The 16,777-nt window shown below is 44.6% G+C and overlaps 1 protein-coding gene across 1 annotated transcript; it reads left to right on the top strand.

Moving 5' to 3' along the window:
- Positions 1–178: 178 nt before the first annotated feature.
- On the top strand, positions 179–14,786 carry socs7.L (suppressor of cytokine signaling 7 L homeolog). Its single transcript, XM_018234736.2, has 10 exons — positions 179–1,041; positions 1,807–1,871; positions 2,456–2,560; positions 2,674–2,775; positions 3,163–3,293; positions 4,457–4,625; positions 4,805–4,933; positions 6,597–6,732; positions 11,027–11,188; positions 12,045–14,786. The coding sequence occupies exons 1-9, from the start codon at positions 194–196 to the stop codon at positions 11,145–11,147; spliced, it is 1,806 nt and encodes a 601-aa protein (XP_018090225.1). The 5' UTR covers positions 179–193; the 3' UTR covers positions 11,148–11,188; positions 12,045–14,786.
- The last annotated feature ends 1,991 nt before the right edge of the window (positions 14,787–16,777 follow it).

The raw sequence follows: 16,777 nt of genomic DNA on the forward strand, positions 1-16,777 counted from the left end.
GGCAGGTGCACTTGGAAACGTTTGTAAACAATTTCAGATAAGCAAATAAGTAATTGTAACAATTTAAGATCAGCAGGTCTCTTGGGGAAACTGTTAAAGGGCAATTCACCTTCATCGGCAAAACTGTTCAAACTTTCATAACCTTCCAAATTTTGTAAAACGAGCATGGTAATTAGGGGCTGTGGCCACAACAATGGACGTGGTCAAACACATTTTCGCCTCACTACGCGCGCCAACTTTTTTGTCCCTCTTTTTACTTACAAAATGTTGGGAGGTATGGCTAACCCACCAACAAAATGGCGGAGGCAACACAGGGAGACGCTTTTCTGAACACATTGCCCATGACCACAGTCACGTGGGGCGTCTGTACGTTCGGTGGGCGGCGCTTTCCGGAGCTGTCACATGTCACACACACAGAGACAACAGTGACGTTGTGCAGAACCGGAAACAGGGGGCGGGCTCCGATGAAGGAGCTGCCGGAGATCGGGGAGCTGAGCTGGGAGAGACCGAGGCTCGGGCCGGGGCCCGCGGAGCCACCGGGGACAACATGCGTGGGGCAGCGGCGGAGGAGGTGCTGAGCCGGTTATTAGGCTGCGGTCCTGAGGCGGAGGCTGCGAGGCCCCGGCTCATGGTGTTCCGGAACATGCCGAGGGGAGACGAGGAGGAAGGAGAGGCTGCAGCGGAGGCCGAGGCTGTAGTAGAAGCGCTGCCGGCGGGAGGAGGGAGGCCGGAGGCGGCCGAGTTGTGTAACAGACGTGACAAGGAGTTGGAGTTGCAGCTCGGGGCCCTGGGACTGCGCGGGTGTCCGTGTGAGGAGACGAGTGACGCGCTGCTGGTGCTGGAGGAGCCCGAGGGACACGAGGGACGGGCCCCGAGCAGCAGCACAGGCCGAAGCACAAAATCCTCCCTCAGGAACCGACTCTCCCGCATCTTCCGCACCAAGAGCTGCGCGGGGGCCGCCGGGAATTCTGACAGGAGGGGAGGGGCTACACAGCTGGGGGGAAGCTTCACCGACATGTCCCGGGACTTACAGCTTCTCCGGTGCGACCCCGACCCCTTCTCTCATTCCTCCTCTTCTTCTCTTCATGGGCTTCTGCCCCTTTAAATTAACCCTTAGTCTGACGTAGAGAGGGAGATTCTGAGACCATTTGCAGTTGGTTTTCATTTTTTATTATTTGTGGTTTTTGAGTTATTTAGCTTTTTATTCAGCAGCTCTCCAGTTTGTAATTTCAGCCATGTGGTTGCTAGGGTCCAAATTCCCCTAGCAACCATGCACTGATTTGAATAAGAGACTGGAATATGAATAGGAGAGGCCTGAATAGAAAGATGAGGAATAAAAAGTAACAATAACAATACAATTGTAGCCTTACAGAGCATTTGTTTTTTATATGGGGTCAGTGACCCCCATTTGAAAGCTGGAAAGGGTCTTTACTCAGCAGCTCTTCAGCAATTTTAACAATCTGGTTACTAGGGTCCAAATTCCCCTAGCAACCATGCATTGATTTAAATAAGAGACTGGAATATGAATAGGAGAGGCCTGAATAGAAAAACGAGAAATAAAAAGTAACCATAACAATACATTTGTAGCCTTACAGAGCATTTGTTTTATAGACGGGGTCAGTGACCCCCATTTGAAAGCTGGAAAGAGTCTGAAGATAAAGGCAAATAATTCATAATCTATTAAAACAAAATAATGAAGGCCAATTGAAAGGTTGCTTAAATTTGGCCATTCTGTAACTAAAAGTTAACTTAAAGGTGAACTACCCCTTTAATATTAATTTTTTTTTTTTTTGTTTAACTCCATAGGAAGCCGCGATTGACCAGAACTCAAAGTGCCTTTTCTCCAGTCTCCTTCAGTCCACTCTTCACTGGTGAGTCTGTGGGAAGAAAGGGACCCTCATCTACAGGTTGTTCTCCTGAAACCAAACACATGAAATGCAGAGAGAGTTATAGAGAGAGAGTTATAGAGAGAGAGTTATAGAGAGAGAGTTATAGAGAGAGAGTTATAGAGAGAGAGTTATAGAGAGAGAGTTATAGAGAGAGAGTTATAGAGAGAGAGTTATAGAGAGAGAGTTATAGAGAGAGAGTGAGTTATAGAGAGAGAGTGAGTTATAGAGAGAGAGTGAGTTATAGAGAGAGAGTGAGTTATAGAGAGAGAGAGAGTTATAGAGAGAGAGAGTTATAGAGAGAGAGAGAGTTATAGAGAGAGAGAGAGTTATAGAGAGAGAGTGAGTTATAGAGAGAGTTATAGAGAGAGAGTTATAGAGAGAGAGTTATAGAGAGAGAGTTATAGAGAGAGAGTTATAGAGAGAGAGTTATAGAGAGAGAGTTATAGAGAGAGAGTTATAGAGAGAGAGTTATAGAGAGAGCCTTATAGAGAGAGCCTTATAGAGAGAGCCTTATAGAGTGTGACTTATATTTTTATTTTATAGTAATGTCTGTCTCTGTTGTGCAGGTGAAACGGTGTCACTTGTAGACGTGGACTTTTCACAGAGAGGATCCTGCTCCACTCACCCTCCCACCCCTCCTCCACCTCCCCGCAGGAGCCTCAGCCTTTTAGGTATCTCCCTCCACGGTCTCTTCCAAAGCTTCTCTGTACGGAGTGCAGGTGGGAACAAACTTGCACCACTAGAAAATGTTGTTTATGGTTGTTCCCTTCCTTTTTTGATCCAGATGATATTGGTGGAATCCAGCCAGCGTCTGTCCTAGTGGGACCCATGGGATCCTCTCTGCAGTCATTCCCACTGCCCCCGCCTCCTCCTCCACATGCTCCAGGTAAATCCAACCTAATCCTTGTACAGGAATGGGACCTGTTATCCAGAACACCTGAGGTTTTCCAGATGACGGATTTGTAATTTGGATCTTCATACCTTAAGTCTACTAAAAAATCATGTAAATATTAAATAAACCCAATAGGCTGGTTCTGCTTCCAATAAGGATTAATTATATCTTAGTTGGGATCAAATACAAGCGACTGTTTTATTATTACACAGAAAAAGGAAATGGTTTTAAAAATTTGTGAGTCTATGGGAGACAGCCTTTCCATAATCCTGAGCTTTCTTGATAACAGGTCTCTGGATAAAGGATCCCATACCTGTAGTATCTTTTCTTATCTTGGCCAAGATAAGAAGTAATCCCGTTTACTTTTTTTTTACTTTGCAGAACTTTTACCACGGGTGTTTCCGCTAAGACCAACTGAGTGTGTCCCAGTCCCACTGGTGCAGCCCCTGCAGTGCCCCCTATTTAGACAGGACTCCAGTAGCTTTGCTGCCAGCCTGCGGGAGCTTGAGAAGGTATGAAGCTTGCCAGATACCTGGATACCCAATTCTTATGGTGGCCACAGATGCACCGATAATATTATATGAAATAAATTTCTGTATGATATTCACTGCGTGTATAGTGGGAGACGAGACGATTAATAACAGCTGGGCTGGCTAGAAAATTTTCATCGGGTGCCACCCGAACCTCAGCCATTGTTAGTGCTGAATGGTCAGATACAGGTAGAATTCTATTGTTTCTATATCTGACCATTCAGCTGTACCCGTGTGTATTGAAATGAACAATCTTTCCTGGAAACATTGTAATTGTAATGTCTATGGCCACCTTTAACCTTGTTTGTGTGTCTCAGGTCCTTCTCCTTAGGTCCATGTGGATTTTTCAGTCTCTGTCTCTTTAGCATCGTTGTCATTTATTTGCAGGTATGGGACCTTTTATCCAGAATGCTCAGGACCTGATTTTTTCCGGAAAACGGATCTTCATACCTTAAGTCTACTAGAAAATCATATAAACATGAAATAAAGCCAATAGGCTGGTTTTGCTTCCAATAAGGATTAATTGTATGTTACGGTGGCCATACACACAGAGATCCGCTCGTTTGTTGATTTCACCAAACAAGAGTATCTCTCCCCGATATCCCCACCTTGAGATGGGTGATAGGCTGATCCGATCGTGGGCCATAAGACCCAACGATCGGATCATATGGGCCAGCGGATCGCGGGACTGCATCAACGAACAGATGCGGTCTGCGATCTGATGGGATTTGTACCCCTACACGATCGACATCTACCCGACTTTCGCCCAATTATCGATCGGGGAAGCCCATAGGAGGGCCCCACACATTACCCAATAAGCTGCCGGCTCTGTTGGCAGCTTTTATTGGCCTGTGTATGGCCACCTTTAGTTGGGATCAAGTACAAGTGACTGTTTTATTATTACACAGAAAAAGGAAATCCGTTTTTAAAAAAATGGATTATTTCGCAAGAAGGCAGTCTATGGGAGACAACCTTTCCGTATTTCGGAGCTTTCTGGATAATGGATCCTATACCTGGGCCAGCACATTATGCAACTCTTTATCATCTTACAAGTGTAAAAATAGGATCCGAGGGCCCTATTCGCAAGTACTTTCTGCTTATATTATGTAGCTGCCAATAACTGTCCAACTTCTCTTGTCCTGTAGTGCGGCTGGTACTGGGGTCCAATGAACTGGGAGGATGCAGAGATGAAGCTGAAGGCAAAACCCGACGGCTCCTTCTTGGTGCGAGATAGTTCAGACCCTCGCTACATCCTGAGTCTGAGTTTCCGATCACAGGGAATCACCCACCACACGCGCATGGAGCACTACAGAGGTGAGGATGTGACGGCTGTTCTACACCCTGGTCCCCGAGTTCAGCTTGTATAACAGTGGGTGAGCAGAAGATAATGGGGTGCATGTGGAAACAACAGAAAATTGTATTTATATCATTATTGTGCGTTGACTTTGGTTTACTTCCTGCAATACCCTGTACTCTTCAATCCCCCCTCATAGGAACATTCAGTCTCTGGTGCCACCCGAAGTTTGAGGATCGATGTCAGTCTGTAGTGGAGTTCATAAAACGCGCCATCTTGCACTCGAAGAATGGGAAGTTCCTGTATTTTCTTCGCTCGCGAGTACCAGGTCAGATTCTTGGGGAACAAACACGCACAGCAAATCTTCTTTCACCTGTTTTCTCTTTATTGCTGCTTTCTCTGCTCTATGTATGTTTGTATGTTGGATAACACGCTCTTGCCAGTTTAATTGATGCTATGCCATGGCCAGGCCCTAGCATCCTTGGAATTAGGGATGTACCGCATCCATTTTGGATTCGGCTGAACCCCCGAAATGCTTGAACCCTAATTTGCATATGCAAATCAGTGAGGTGGAGGGAAAAAGAGAAAAGGGGAAAATAGTCACATGATTTTAAGGATTCGGTTCGGCCAGGCACAAGGATTCAGCTGAATCAGAATCCTGCTGAAAATGGCTGAATCCTGGCCGAATACCGAACCGAATCCTGGATTCGGTGCATTCCCTACTTGGAATGACCCTTTTTATTAAAGCAACGGCATGGACAGCACCCAACATTCCTGGGATGACTTATTTTCTTCAATGTAAAATTCAGTTGCTCAGGGCTTCAGCAGCCTCAAATCCAAGCCTGACATACTAAGGGAACACTTTTAGTAAGTTGAGCTGTGAAATAGTGAGCTGCAGCCCCACTTCTTGCTCTCCATATTGACCGAGTCTTAGATATTGTAGCCCTTTAAGTAGAGCAGTTTTTACAATTAATTTACATTTTCATGCAGGGTCCTGGTCAATGGAATAGATGATGTACATATTTCTCAGTGTCCCTTAAATACTCACCACTGGGTTCTCTGTTTAAACTTAATATCCAGAAAGCTCAGAATTGTAGAAAAGCTTTCTCACATAGACTCCATTTTATCAAATTAATACTAATTTCCTTTTTCTGTGTAATAAAAAAAACAGTCGCTTGTACTTGATCCCAAAACTAAGATATAATTAATCCTTATTGGAGGCAAAACCAGCCTATTGGCTTTATTTCATGTTTATATGATTTTCTATTAAGCTTAAAGGAGAACTAAAGAAGTAGGTAGAAATGTTGTACCTGATGTTTTGTGCTTCTGTACCAGCCCAAGGCAACCACAGCCCTTTAGCAGTAAAGATCTGTCTCTCCAAAGATGCCCCAGTAGCTCCCCATCTTCTTTTCTGCTGATTCACTGCACATGCTCTGTGCTGCTGTCACTTACTGAGCTTAGGGAGCCTCTCACAATATACAGTACACATAGAATAGAAATGTCACAATATAAGGCTGATTAGTAATTAATACACATAATTACTACATGGCAGCACAGAAACCAGTGCAATTAGCATCAGAATTGAATAATCAGCAAACCTGTAGCATCATCTTATATTACAGCCAGGGAAGCTCATTTTCTGCTGGATAATTAGTGACGAGCCCTAAGCTTAGCTTCTCAACAGCCAATCAGAGCCCACTGAGCATGTGAGTGTCACAGTCTGTAACAAGTTTAGCCTTGTGCAATACGTTCTACATATAAAATATGACATTTTTAGCCACATTAATTTTTAGGGTTTAGTTCTCCTTTAATGTATGAAGATCCAAATTACAGAAAGATCCATTATCTGGAAACCCCATGTGCCAAGCATTTTGGATAGCAGGTCCCATACCTGTGCTACAATACTACTAGACTCCATATCTTACCTGCATTCTTATGTTCCACACTCTGGACTGTTTTGTGCATTAGTTCATAGCCTTGCCTCCCCACAGGTCTCCCCCCAACCCCAGTGCAGCTCCTGTACCCCGTCTCCCGCTTCAGCAATGTGAAGTCCCTGCAGCACTTGTGCCGCTTTCGTATTCGGCAGCTGGTCCGGATCGACCACATTCCGGAACTCCCGTTACCCAAGTGAGTATCTGTTTCCCTGGACATGATGTGAGTTCTAAGTGAGCTTTATTATGTATCGTCCAACTGAATTGTTCTTATATAGCCTGGGTGTTCCGCAGCCTTGGTCTTTTTTAAAGGGGAACTATCACGAAAATGAAAATTTAATATAAGCTTCATCATACTGAAATAAGAAACTTTCTAAATACAATCAATTAAATATTATTCATTGTTTTTTATAAAAAAAATTTTTAAAACAATTTGTTTCTACTTAACGAAAAAAAAACCCCGCCAAGACAGTTTTAACTTTAAATTCGCAAAGTCTTTATTAAGAAATTACTTAACGATTCTCGGATATCGCTCCTCTTCAGAAACGGCGACAGGGCAACGATCCATCGTGCGCACTCGATTTCTCCTCCCTGCCTTCCTTATAGGAGATAGCCAGGGAGGAGAAATCGAGCGTCGCACGATGGATGGTCGCCCTGTCGCCGTTTCTGAAGAGGAGCACAATCAGAGAATCGGTAAGTCATTTCTTAATAAAGTTAAAACTCTCATGGTGGTTTTTTTTTTAGTAGAAACAAATATATTTTAAAAAAATGTCCTCTATTAATCCATCTGATGTTGTTTAGAAACGCCTACTCCCGGGAGCTGTTAAATTTCACAGTAATGATCGCACTATTTATATCGATTAAAAGATGTTAGTGAATAATGCGTTCGGATTAATTCAATTCTATAAGCATCGCAATGAGATTAGAATACCGCTGTGCAGCAATTAACTGCGATAGGTCTATTAACACACGCGAAAATACTTTGATGAATCGTTCCTTAAATAATGCGTCTTCAATAATGCACAAAACATTAAGGAATAATGACCTTTAGTGAATCGTTCCCCCATGTCTCTCTATAGGCAGGATTTGTGCAAAAGGCAGTTATTTAGTTAGATTTTGTTTGTACTGGAATCAGTTATTTGAGTGAGTTCTAATACATCTTCTAAGCAAAAGGAGCCCCCTATAAGATTGAAGATATTGGATCTAACTGTCAATGAATATCTGACACCCAACTGCCACATGAAGAATGTCCAAGAATTGGAACTTGCAGGTTAACCCACGCACGCTCCTCTATCCCAGAATGCACTGCATCTTGCACAATTGTATCCTCTTTGCAACTGACACATGTAGTAAAAGTAGATTTGTTCCCAGACGTTTGGGATAAAAGCTGAAAGCCTTAGGGTAGGACTACACGGACGTTTTCGACGCAATGCGACGAAACACCTGCGACAAATCGCATGCGACGTAAATAAGGTAATTGAATGCATTGTGGGATGAAGTCTGCATCTGACAGTCGTGTCGCGTCGGATCAACGCTGCAACTTCATCCGACAATGCATTCGCTTACCTTATTTCCGTTGCATTCGATTTGTTGCGGGTGTTTTGTCGCAACGCGTCGGATTGTGTAGAAAACGTCCGTGTAGCCCTACCCTTAAAGGGGTGTTTTTTTAAAAAAAATTCTGGCAAGATTTCTCTAGCAGTCCACCAGTTTCAATGAAACTACAACTCTCATAATCTTGTTCACAGGATGCTTTGAGTTGCAGTTCAAAAGCTGATGCCGGCTGGATCGTTAGATTAATTACTGGAATTAGATCTCTCTATTCTGCCACTCTCTATTCTTTCTATGGCCTTATTAAAGACTTATGAATCAATGGAGTTCATGAATCAATTTTAGGATGTTATGGAATTACCAGTTTTAAGCAACATTTTTTTTTTATAGTTTTTGAATTATTTGCCTTCTTCTTCTGACACTTTCCAGCTTTTAACTGGGGGTCACTGACCCCATCTACAATGCTCTGTAAAAGCTGCAAAAGTATTGTTATTGCTATTTTTTATTACTTGTCTTTCCATTCAGTCCTTTCTTATTCATATTCAAATCAGCGCATGGTTGCTAGGGAACCTAGCAACCAGACTGCAAACTGGAGAGCTGAATAAAAAGCTCAAAAAATGAAAACCAATTGCAAATTGTTAATCTGAAGGTGAACAACTCCTTTAATCTGAATTAATTCTTTCTCTTCTATTGAGCTGGTCCTTAAGCTTAGGCACCGGGTACAAACTCCGAGAAGGATATGGGGAGCGACTGGGAAACTTTTGAGGTTCTTCTCTTCACTGTTAAAACGATGTGGGGGGGCCTTGGGAGGATACAAAAGCCCAAAACATACGGTGCAGGCGATTCCTTGTTGAACTGTAGTTCTCTGTAGCCACAATGCGATTATAATGACAGGGGCCATGTTGGGTTATTCACATTATATAATCAAAGTATTTCCCTGGAGACAAGTGGGGGCAGCACAGAGATTCAGCTGGGAGAACTGACAGTTGCAGATGCCAAGCTATTTCATTGGACGGCTCTTCTGCTCAAACGGGAAATGTTTTATATCTAATATATATATTAATGTTTTATATCTGTCATCTCCTGTGCTCTGTGATTAGCAACTGTCAACACCTTAAAGGGCAAGTATGACACAGGAACAATATTGCTGTTGCTTCCCGGACGCTGGTCACGGGCATCTTGCAAACATCTTTTAACTTTTAATGTTACACATCGGGGGTCATTTATCAACACTGGGCAATGGGCAGTAACCCATGCAAACCAATCAAATTGCTGCATTCTTTGTTCTACTTGCAGTTGGCTTTAAAAAGCTAATCCTTGATTGGTTGCTATAGGTAACTGCCCATGGGCAAATTTGCCCACTGCGTGGGGATCCCTTATGAAAGTCATATTTGGAATAAATCAGCAGGAGGGTTTTATTGAGGTGCATGGGGTTTTATTAGGTGGATTAAAAGGAGTAAGGGGGATAGAGTTGGGGTGCTTTGGGCAGACTCCGCTCTAGATCATACCATAGTAACTCCCAGCCGCTGCCAGTGTAAAGACCCCCCATAAATGGGCTGATAAAAGATGACGCCAGACCGAGTCGGCAGCTTATTGGCCAATGTGTAGGGCCATCCGATTGGCTTCCTCAATCGAGATCTGCCCGAAAGTAGGGCAGATCTTGATCGGGCAGGTTAAAAAAATCGGATCGCGGGCGCATCTATGTGTATATGTGGTCCCACAATCCGACAGCACATAGGGGATCCATCATGATCCGATCGTTGGGCCCTAGGGCCCATTAATGGATCAGCCCGATATCGCCCACTTCAATGTGGGCACATCGGGGAGACATCCGCTTGTTTCGGATCCGGATCTCTACGAGTATGGCCTCCTAAAGGGGTTCCTGTGTGCAAATCCAGTCTTTCCTACTGTGTAATTACTATTTTCACATTCATCTGTAATTACCCGTTACACTAAACGGAGCCCCGGCTAATTGCTGTTTTTATACAGCTGGGGGGGGGTTTATAAGCCATTTGGTGCCTGTCAGGAGCTGTTTTAGCAGAACGGCATGAAGTGGGCTACTGTTCTAACGTCACTGGCTTTCATCTGTTTCCACTCATTGAACTTCTTTCCTGTTTAGTTCATTGTGTATCAGACACTCATTGAAGTTTGTTCTTCATTATATTTCACCTTTTATTCAATTACATGGGCCTGGGAGCAGGGCTGCTGTTAGAAATCACGGGGTCCTGTACAACCCCGCCCCTGATCCCACCCACTCCACATCACAGTTAAAAGACCACAAAGACATCAGCGCTAAAAAGGTGACCCCCCCACACACATTATAAAAAGCTATTGGGGGGCCAGGGCCCCCCCTATAAGTTAAAAAAAAACATTGCTGCCAGGGCCCCCCTTACAAGTTAAAAAAAAATTGGGGCGCCAGAGAGTATTTTCTAAGAAAACATTGGTGGCATGGGGCCTTTAGAGTATTAAAATAATAAATTGGTGGCATGGGGATTAAAAAAACAAAAAAAAAAACACACACATTGGTGTTCAGAGGAATTGAACTCGTGGCTTCAGGACTTAAATTTTGGCTGTTTTTGTGACTTCAAATCTTTTCGACGCTTCTGGACTTTCATTTTGGCTGTTTTCATGACTTCTGGTCTTTTCGCCGATTCGGGACTTTAATTTCGGCTGTTTTCATGACTTTGGGTTTTTTCACTGCTTCAGGGCTTCGGCTGTTCAGCTTTTTTCGGAAGGAATCGGCACAGCTTCGGCCCGGCTCTTTCAAAAATTTCAGCACTGCTGGCCCCCCCCCAGATGGCGGCCCTGACTGGTAGTCCCTGTCATGGGGTACAGGCCAGTCATATAGAGGTCACCCCACTCCCACCCGTGTCCCACCATGAATGTTTCTCCTTCTCACAGGCATGTTTAGTAAATACAATTCTAATGCACTTCCTTTTCAGACCCCTCATCTCATACCTGCGCAAGTTCTACTATTACGACCCCCAGGAGGAGGAGTATCTGTGTCTAAAGGAGGCTCGGCACGTTAACAGAATGGAGTTTGGGAGCGACGGCTCCACGTAGCGAGGCTTCTGCCCTTCCCCCTCTTCAATGGGCCCAACCAGGTGAGCAAATGGCCTCTCCAGATTCATAATCCTGAATTCATTGCGGAATTTATTTTGGCCTGGACATATGGCCCTATTCTTAGTAGCAGACCTTTTAAAGGAGAACTAAACCCTGAAAATGAATGTGGCTAAAAATGCCATATTTTCTATAGTGAACTTATTGCACGAGGCTAAAGTGTCAGCTTGTCAATAGCAGCAATGATCCAGGACATCAAACTTGTCACAGGGGGTCACCATCTTGGAAAGTGTCTGTGACACTCACATGCTCAGTGGGCTCTGATTGGCTGTTGAGAAGCTAAGCTTAGGGCTCGTCACTAATTATCCAGCAGAAAATGAGCTTCCCTGGCTGTAATATAAGCTGATGCTACAGGTTTGCTGATTATTCAATTCTGATGCTAATTGCACTGGTTTCTGTGCTGCCATGTAGTAATTATGTGTATTAATTACTAATCAGCCTTATATTGTGACATTTCTATTCTATGTGTACTGTATATTGTGAGTGGCTCCCTAAGCTCAGTAAGTGACAGCAGCACAGAGCATGTGAATCAGTGAATCAGCAGAAAAGAAGATGGGGAGCTACTGGGGCATCTTTGGAGACACAGATCTTTACTGCTAAAGGGCTGTGGTTGCCTTGGGCTGGTACACAAGCACAAAACATCGTGTACAACATTTCTAGCTACTTCTTTACTTCTCCTTTAAACAAGAGTGCTTTGTGATTGGCAGGGAATTCGAACGCAGCCAATCCCGGTGCAGTTCTCTCTCTTTTTCCAGTTGTGCATTTAAAAAGCCGGTGTTCTCTACTGAACCCCATCTTAGATCTGAGATGATTATTAAAGCACTTCTTGTTGTTTTGCAGGGATGCAGAACACTGAGCAAGAGAACAATGGAGGAGCTGGAGGTGCTTGAATAAGAGGCTGCTTGGCTGGTCCTGTTACCCCTTTAGCTACATGACCCCCTTTTCTAGGAGTAGGAATACCAAGCAAGTAGTTTGGCACACCAGGGACTCCGTAGGATCTCCTTTGGTGACTGTGGGAGCTGAAGACGTCAGTCATGAAAGCCCTGGCTGTATCCTCAGCAAATTCCTCAACTGTCATATTCCTCAACTGTCATATTCCTCAACTGTCAAATTCCTCAACTGGAAATCATCCGACAAGAGACGGGGTGCAGGGAATTTGCCTTATGTTCCCGAGGCGGCTCCATCATCTGGAGTGTTTTCTACTGATTCTCATCCGCTGAGCGTATTCATCTCATGGACGATGTGAAGGGGTTCAGCCAAACACTCAATGCTACTGATTCCCCCAGCGTTTTACTACTGATTGAACTACTACTGCAATACCGGCACCTCTTATCTTACTCTCAGATTCCTCACAGCCGATGGTGTTAAACTGCTCTTCTCAACACTGGAGTCCGTTCACTGGCCAACTCCTTTAAAGGGCAAGTCAACCCCAAAATAAAATCCTAATATTAAAGAAAACATAATTCTAGGCAACTTTCCAACATACATTAATTAAAAGTTTGCAGTGCTTTTAAAGTTATTAGTAAAAACATTTGCTATTGAAAGCAGCATTGGCCATAGACGTAACAATTACGATCTTTCTTAGAAAAGATGTTTAGTTTGTTTCAATAGACACGTGTTGAACTGAATGGTCAGATATTCAGGTAGAAACAATAGAATTCCACCTATTTTTGGGTCCCTTCAAAGGCGCCCAATCAAAATTTTTCTACGAGCCAACCGATATCCAAGTCTACTGCTGATATTGTTCGGCTCGTTTCCCACCTTACACGCACCGAATATCGTAAGAAAATTAGTTTTGTATGATATGTGTATGGCCACCATAACTCCTGGTTGTTACTCTTTAGACAATGTTGCAAAAGTCTTAATTCCCCGGCAAAGACACGTCTGTTAATCAGCTGCCTTTACGGAACGCATTTTAGGACATTATTAGAACACACGCTCCTGCATGCGCTCTTGTAAAGAAGAAGTATGCACTCGTCTCTTATTCTACTGCAGTCACACCACTGTGCTGCCCGCATTTGCTGTTGCAATCTCCCCCTCGTTTCTCATTCCTTATCCCTCCCTCCTCGGTCCTCATTCTGCCCTCCTCAGCCTTTATAACAACAGCCCTCCCTCCTCAGCCCTCTCTCTTCAGCTCTCAGCCCTCATTACAAAATCCCTCCATCCTCAGCCCTCCCTTATCAGCTCTCAACCCTCCCTCCTCCGCCCTCATTACAAAATCCCTCCATCCTCAGCCCTCCCTCCTCGGTCCTCATCACAAAAGCCCTCCCCCCTAAAGCCTCTCTCTCTCTTTAGCTCTCAGACCTCCGCTCATAAGGCAGGCTGATAGCTGAGGAGGGAGGGCTGAGGACGGAGGGCTTTTGTGATGAGGGCTGAGGAGGGAGGGCTGAAAGCTGAAGAAAGAGGGCTGAGGACAGAGGGCTTTTGTAATGAGGGCTGAGGAGGGAGAGCTGAAGAGGGAGGACGGAGGGCTTTTGTAATGAGGGCTGAGAGCTGAAGAAAGAGGGCTGAGGACAGAGGGCTTTTGTGATGAGGACCAAGGAGGGAGGGCTGAGGAATGAGCCACGAGGGGGAAGATTGCAACAGCAAATGTGGGCTGCACGAGGTGTGACTGCAGTTTCTTCGGATAAGTGAGTAGAATAAGAGACGAGTCTGCATACGTCTTCTTTACGAGAGCGCATGCAGGAGCGTTTGTTCTGATGATGTACTAAAATGCGTTCCGTATGCCTTGTCTTACACTGAATCAACAGTCTGAACCTGCAGTGCAGAGAATAGAGACAAACACTGCTTTCAATAGCAATACATATACAATAACAGAGACAATTTGTAATGAATGTAAATGGCAAAGTTGCTTCGAATAATGTTTTCTTTTATTAGGCACATATTTTATTTTGGTGGTTGCCAGACAGCCGACGTACTTGAAGGGGTCCCTGGGTGGAAAGTGGAGAGCGACGGGGGATATTTCCATTGAGTGGGAAAGACTTGATCCCTTTCATCCATTTCTTCACAGGACAAAAAACAAAATGACTTTCTTTTCCTCTCCAGCACAATTTCTCTTTCCCCCATTTCCTCCCGTTGATTCTTTCTGTGTAGATTTTTGGTTTCTGATGCGCTTAATTTATTGAACAATAAGTCCGGTTGTAATTTATTTTCCTCTCCCCCGTTCCCTGATTATTCTCCCGCTGCTTGTGGGAGTTTTTTTTATTTTGAACAAGGAAAACGGTAAAACTTTGGCTGTTTTTATTTCGGGGGGGTCTGTCCTGTGCGTGTGTTCTCATGGAGCCCCGTGGGCAGTTCTGATGGAATCTCCGTTTGTAAATATTGAGTGCGGCACATCCGTATGATTTTCAATTCAAAAACATATTTATATATTTTTGACTCCTCCCCTCCAAATATTCTTTCTTTGCGTTTGCAGTGGTCGAATAGGAAATAACGGCACGTTGTTTTGGTGTCAGTGTCTTTCTACTTTGTCTCCGACCCCCAGAAAGGAAAAGCACTCGCCCCTCTCCCGGCTCCGCAATTTGCTCTTGGATTTTTCAAGAGGGGCGGCGAGTGGGTTCAAAATAAACAGTTTAGAAATAAGAGCATCATGGAGTAATATATGTCGCATGTTTTATTCACCTTTTAGCAGCAAAAAACAGCGGCTTCCTACACACCACCTTTACCTGTCACACCTTTCATACCATCTTCTCAGCTCGTTACCCGTTAGTGATGTGCGGGTCAGGGTTTTCCTGTCCCGACCCGAACGCGCCCTGCTCCAGCACCCGCGCTTCCAGGGTCCTTTTATAGACCCGCCCGCCAATGATGACACAAAAGGGGCGGGGCGAGCAGACGCGAGACTATAAAACCGGAACCCCGTAGTCAGAACCCGCGAGGAGCAGTGCGAGGTTGACCAGAACCCGTCTGACCTGCGGGTATCGGGTCGGCCTTCACATCACTATTACCCGTGGATTTTACACAAACCAGTCTATAAACCTTCCCCTTGAAGCAGGGTCGGACTGGGAGGCATGGGGCCCACCGGGGCTACTGCCCCAGGGCCTCCTCCAGCCGCCACTGCCGCTCCGGAGTGCTGCAGGCGGCTAGTGCGCATGCGCGCGGCGCCGCGTTTGTGCGCATGCGCGCGGCGCCGCGTTTGTGCGCATGCGCAGCCCTTCTATTCTACCGCGACCCCAAACAAAGTGGGGTCGCGCCGCCCCACTAAGTAGCGGATCTGGGCCGGCGGGGCCCACAAGAGCCCGGGGCCCACCGGGGTTTTTCCCGGTGTCCCGCCGGCCCAGTCCGACACTGCCTTGAAGCGATGGATTCTGGGACTTGTAGTCTTTCTCCTTTCCATGCTTAAAGGACCAGTAACCACATTTTTTTTTATTTAAATTCATTAGTATACAACGAAAAAAAAACAGAAAGACAAATTAAACGTTGAAATTGCTAAGAAATAACTTACCGAAACTCTGCTTGCGCTCCTCTTCATGAAAGGCGACAATCCATCGTGCAGCACTCGATTTCTCCTCCCTGCCTATCTCCTATAAGAAAATCAAGCGCTGCACAACAGATCACCGATAGCCTTTTCTGAAGAGTGCAGTGCACAAATTTTGTAGAAAGTAGAGGTGTTGATTCACCTTCACTCCGTTTAAGGGCTCACACGCAAGGATTTGGTTTTAGTTAAAGGGGTGGTTCACTTTTAAGTTAGTTTTTAGTATCTTAAAGAATGGCCAATTCTAGCAAGTTTTCTTTTTAATAGTTTGGTAATTATTTGCCTTTTTCCGCTTTCTGGGTTTCAAATTGGGGTCGCTGACCCCATCTAAAAATCAAATACTCTGTAAGGCTAAAGATATATTGTTACTACTTTTTATTGGGGATGCATCGAATCCACTATTTTGGATTCCGCCAAACCACCGAATCTTTTGCGAAAGATTCGGCTGAATACCGCATACTAATTTGCATATGCAAATTAAGGGTGGGAAGGGGAAAACATTTTTTTACTTCCTTGTTTTGTGACAAAAAGTCACACGATTTCCCTCCTGCCCCTATTTTGCATACGCAAATTAGGATTCGCTTCGGCCGGCCGGGTAATTTGTTGTGCTCTTGTTCTGACTCCTGAAACAATGTAGCGGAAGCCAGACGACTAACAGCCCTGGAGGAAGAACGGAATTCTGCAGCGTCGGTTCGAGAGTCACGAGCAAGTCCAGAATGGGACTGATTCAAAAGCAATTACTAATAACTTCAAAGGTTCTCAGAATTATGTGGGTTTTTTTCTCTCTCTTTTATTATGCAAGAGGAGGCTTATGGATAGAGTTCCCCTTTAAACCACTCCCGGGAAGTTTGAGCTCTTGGGGCCGAGAATTTATTTTCTGCCATTGTTTTCATCACCACTAGAGGGCACTGTTATACACTGTCAGTATGGCACAATGCAATACCGTATCTGTCTACAATTCCAGTTAAATTAGGGATTCACTGAATCCAGGATTCGGTTTCGGGATCCTGCACAAAACAAGGAAGTAAAAAATGTTTTCCCCTTCCCACCCCTAATTTGCATATGCAAATTAGGATTCGGTTCAGTATTCGGCCGAATCTTT

Source organism: Xenopus laevis, chromosome 9_10L, assembly GCF_017654675.1.
Source record: "Xenopus laevis strain J_2021 chromosome 9_10L, Xenopus_laevis_v10.1, whole genome shotgun sequence".
Taxonomy (NCBI): domain Eukaryota; kingdom Metazoa; phylum Chordata; class Amphibia; order Anura; family Pipidae; genus Xenopus; species Xenopus laevis.

Coding starts and splice junctions, on each gene's coding strand:
- socs7.L (XM_018234736.2), top strand. CDS start 194: ATGGACGTGGTCAAACACATTTTCGCCTCACTACGCGCGCCAACTTTT. Junction 2,561..2,673: donor CAGGAGCCTCAGCCTTTTAG/GTATCTCCCTCC, acceptor TTTTTGATCCAG/ATGATATTGGTGGAATCCAG. Junction 3,294..4,456: donor GCCTGCGGGAGCTTGAGAAG/GTATGAAGCTTG, acceptor CTTGTCCTGTAG/TGCGGCTGGTACTGGGGTCC.